This window comes from Antrostomus carolinensis, unplaced genomic scaffold, assembly GCF_000700745.2.
Source record: "Antrostomus carolinensis isolate BGI_N321 unplaced genomic scaffold, ASM70074v2 scaffold25021, whole genome shotgun sequence".
Lineage (NCBI taxonomy): Eukaryota > Metazoa > Chordata > Aves > Caprimulgiformes > Caprimulgidae > Antrostomus > Antrostomus carolinensis.
This window is the reverse complement of record NW_010292363.1, coordinates 23705-28370: the sequence shown is the minus strand read 5'-3', so window position 1 is coordinate 28370 and position 4666 is coordinate 23705. Positions and strand designations below refer to the sequence as shown.

Below are 4666 nucleotides of genomic sequence, written 5' to 3'. Positions count from 1 at the left end.
TATTATGGCACTTAGAGATGCTAGCTGCAGGGAAAATGTCCATGTAGCAAATGGAAATCCAACATGACCTGGAAATAACCAGCTAAATGCAGCATTATGAGGAAACCCACCGTTCTCAGCAGATGTCAGACCTGTCGTTGTAAAGTGCTGGAAAATATTGGCATGTCCTAATAGGCAGAAAATGGGACCTCTTCCAGTGGAACCTTGCCAGCAGAGCTTTCTTTACTCAGGGGATGAGTTTGAGTATGGTGGTGAGAGTGTAAAGATGGACTTGACTTTCAGGGCAGGGATGTGGAGGAGACAGTGAGGGTCTTGGACTCTCCAGGTGGTGTGAACTCAGTGCCCATGTGCAATCAGCACTGTCCATATGGCAGTGGAGAAAGAAACAGGTTAATGGGGAGGGACCACGTTTAGTACACAGGCAGCTACATTAGTGATCAGTTTCCAGATGGTTTAAGAGTTATTAAACTAAAATTACATTTAAAAAAATCCATAATTTATTAAACAATTAGAACAATTATTTTACTTTAATTATCCTAGAAGCTTAAATACTGATGATAAAATACACATTAGAAGACCCAAGATCTCTGAGCCAAATGCAGGGGCTGCAGTGGAATCCCACCTATTGCTTGGCCACATGTCTGAAAGTGGGGGACAATGGGGTCCCCAGGCTGCAAACAGGAGCAGACCAGGGGAAAGTCTTCACCATAATTCTGTATCTCCTGTCAGGGTTGGTCCTTGCTTGGCCACCTTACACTTACTGATCCCCAGTTTCTGCTGCAGGGTGGTGAACCTTCGAATTTGCCAAACCACTAAATCCAAAATTGCAAAAAGTTGACATCCTGAAAGGAGCTGAAGGAAATGCAGCAGGATTTGTTACTGCTTTGAAAATTAATTGTGAAATAGGAAGGGCTGATTTCAGTGGAATGTAACATGAGATTGAAAGTCCAACCTGTCCCATCAGTGCACTAACCATCCAGAAGACACTGTTGGCAAATAATCTGCCCTTCCCAAACTGTTTTTGAAAAGAAAAGGTTATATAGATGTTGTTCATTGCTCTCATTTTTCAATATATATAAAAAAAAAGGATTTTCAGGAAACAAGGATTCAAAAAGGCAGATGAGCTACAGGGTGGTTATGATCACAGTAACACTTCTGTCAACAGCTACCTGCAGCTATAACCCAACCATGAAAGTGGTAAAATAATTATAGAATCTCAAGAAATCATACAGGCTGACAACCCAGAATGAGGAAGGCTTTGGGGGGATGATAGGCTGTGAAATCAGAGGGGAATTCTGAAGTTTACACAGTTTGATGCACCCTAAGGACAGAATTACAATGATTTTTCTACTGTGGAAAAAGTCATCTGGCCAGAAGCAGAAAAGTAATGGAGAGGAGGATTTGAAACAGTGAATTGAAAATGCTGTTGGCCACAAAATGCTTTTAATCTTTGAAAGTATTGAAGTAGTTAAAGACAGAATATCTGTTTTAACCATCATTTGCAGATAGGATCCATAATGGACTTATCACCAGAACAAGCTGTACAGACACTTTCACTGCAACTCACCATACGTGGTCTTCCCAAAGTGTGAGAATTTATGTAACTTGCATGTTCAGCTCTAACAAGCAAAATGTGAAGGACATCCCCGAAGTCATGTTGTCCTGGCTGCAGTTCACATTAGCAGGAATTTCTTCTCCTGTTTTTCTTGTTGTTCATCCGACCTGATCTGTTACTTTTTAGGTTCTGGAGTATTCACCATAATCCACTCAGGCTGCCCCATGTGGCTGAGTTGTGGCTTGTTCTGGGATCTCTGCTGGATTTCAGGATCTTGGAGCAGCATCCTTGAGCTGTGGGAGATGTGGGTGGACACTGACCAAGAGGCAGAGCTATGTCAGAGCCCAGCTCACTCCTTCTCCTTGCTTTGCTACATGTGTAGTGGGGTCCATCTGTAGTTCAAGGTCACTTACACATCAGCCTGGGTCAAAGCAACAGAACTGTGGTGGTCTCTGAAGGTGCTGAGCATTTATGGGCTTTTGAATGAATAAAAAAGAAGAGGATGCTCTGGTGTTTGCACAGAATACAGTGATACCTCTATGAGACCAGCTTCAATGCTGCAAATGATGTTACACAGGAGCAAAACATGGTCCATAGTTGTGAGTTAGAATGAGAAGAGATGTCCTGAAAGCACTTGGGCCACCATGGGAAGCAGAACACTTTCCTTATTCAAAGCAATGTAAAAAGTCCTTGGTAACTGGTTTTGGTCACAGTGGGATGTGGTGCTGAGCTCAGTCTCATCAGGTGGGAGCTGTTCATGGCCCTTTTTTAGCAAAAAGACCTGGATCTGAACAACCTCAAAAGCAATCCCAATGAAATCAACTCTTTATGGAGCTAGTGGCTTAACAAGCAGCTGCGCTGTGAGGCCAGAAGCAGCAAATCAGTGTGATTTGAACTACAATACAGTTTGCTTTGGGATTTTCCAGTTGAAAGATAGAAAGTTGTTCTTCCCAAGATGGTGTAACAGTGTAAAAGACATGTATTAGTTACCAGGCGAGGCTGTACTTCTAACTACTCTGAAAATACTTGTGGACAACCACTTTTTTTTGTCACTGACATTGAATTTTTGATACTTTAAAGTATCAAAGTGAGACTTTATATATTGCAGTATATTTTACAGTGCAAAGAGACCAAGCAGCTGTAACCTGTACACTCATTTTGATGCACACATTCCTTCTGTGTTAAAAATCCCCTTCTGTGCTGAAAAAATTGGGGCCCTTCTCACACCAAGTGCTTCACCAGGTACCTTCTCATCCCGGCTTTCTTCTGGTTTTCAATCCTTTCAGTGACACCTAGTGACATCCGTGGAAAATGCACTTCCAGTTTATAAGAATCCACATAACTGCAGTAACGTGCATTTCACAGCAAGATGCTGAAGTACTGCATCTTATTATTTCATTTATTGCCACTTGAATTGCTCTCTTTGAACAAAGATACCAGATGCATTTTGGCTGCTTGAAAACTTTGAGCCCATAGGATGGTTCAACACATTATGGATTAGAGGCACAAAATTAATTTCCTCTTTCTTCCTTTTAACTTTGGGTATGTGTTTAGAATAACAGTGTTACTGTAAATTTTGTCTTCTATTGTTGCTGCTGCTCCACTTGAAAGCTGTAAGTATCTGGGCTTCTACACAAAAAAAAACAAACCCCAAACTCTTGCAGAAGCTTAAGCTACACATTTTTAATATTTAGTATTCCTGAGCTTACTAAAAGGTCAGTCAGATTTGGTCTGATTTTCAACTGAGATGGAAAACGTATGCCTACTCTCCAGAAACTACACTAAAGACTTCAAAGGAAGAGCTTCCTCTTCAGAGTAAGCATTTGTATGCAACAGCTTTGGAATGTGTAACCTCTTCTTTCTCAAAGTACAACAACAACAACAACAAGTGGTTTCTTTCAAGGTTTACGTTGATATGGATTTCAGCTGTGCAAATGATATGGCAAACAATACAAACCAGGCTCATAAATATTTGGAAAAAAAAAAAACCCAAACCAAAATAACAAAATGGCTTCAAACAGGCCAATATTAAATGACTGGAACTAGTTTAAAAAAACCCCAAAACAATCCTAGGCCTTGCTGGATCTAAAAGGCTTCAACCTCCCACACTAAACAGCCAATTAAGTGGAAGATCTGAAGCACCAAATGGAAAAAGACCTGACACGGAGTGTCACTGGGCACACACCCATCCAAGCCTGCCCAGGTAAGAGACTCAGCATCTCCAACTGTGGTTCCAGGCCACTGGTTCAGATCTGATGTTCCATCACCTCTCTCATAGCTAACTTATCAGAATTTAGAAAGTGAAGGCTTAAAGGAAAAATTAATTCAAATACACCAAGAGCAACAGTTCAAACATTTTACTAAATCAATTCACACAATTTCAAAATTGTAAATATAATTAAGGACAACAGGGTTTCTGTATTTTTTTTTTTTCTTCCAGGTTTATCATTAAGACAATAAACAAACACAAATTAGGTTTATAGCATCTGTTCTTTTTAAAAAAAAATGAAAGGAACGCCACTCGATGTATTGATAAAGCACCACAACACAGTTACAAAATAGGGTCAGCCTGTTTCTTTCACAAGTAAAAGACTACCTACTCCTACCAGCTTTCTGCTTCAATTCATACTTCATTAAAATAAAACTATAAAATCTCCTAGATTACACTAAGTTCAGACGATGCCTGGTATACAGTGCATTAACAGCAGTAATGCCAACTATCAGTGCCAACGTAAAACAGTTTAGAAAGTAAAAACAAAACAAACAAAAAAACCACCCCCCCCTCTGAAACAAAACAAAAAAAAAGAACCCAACAAAAATCCCACCTTTATTCCCCTAGATGAGCAAAATGGAAAAGAAGGGATGCTCTGCTTCACAAGGAGTTAAGGATTTGGGGAGGACGATGGGTGGAAGAGGGGGCTGGTACTGTAGCTTTCTAGGCTTAGTTGGCATCTAGTTTGGCCATTTCCTGCACGTATATCCCTATACTCTCGCTGTCAAAGAGCACGAAGTACACAGTTTTGATTGAAGAGGACATTGTTGACACAAAATAGCTGGAGATGGCTTTCAGGATCAGCTGAGCAGCTGTTTGCTTTGGGAAGCCGTTTCTAG

At 40.5% G+C, this 4666-nt stretch overlaps 1 protein-coding gene across 1 annotated transcript in view; it reads right to left on the bottom strand.

Moving 5' to 3' along the window:
• Nucleotides 1-3897: 3897 nt before the first annotated feature.
• Nucleotides 3898-4666, bottom strand: part of MACROH2A1 (macroH2A.1 histone) — a gene marked incomplete at its 5' end in the record, with an annotated part of 23575 nt that continues 22806 nt past the window's right edge. Inside the window, one exon of the mRNA XM_029087211.1 lies at nucleotides 3898-4662. Coding sequence (XP_028943044.1) covers nucleotides 4497-4662 — 166 coding nt within the window. The remainder of the gene's footprint in view (nucleotides 4663-4666) is intronic.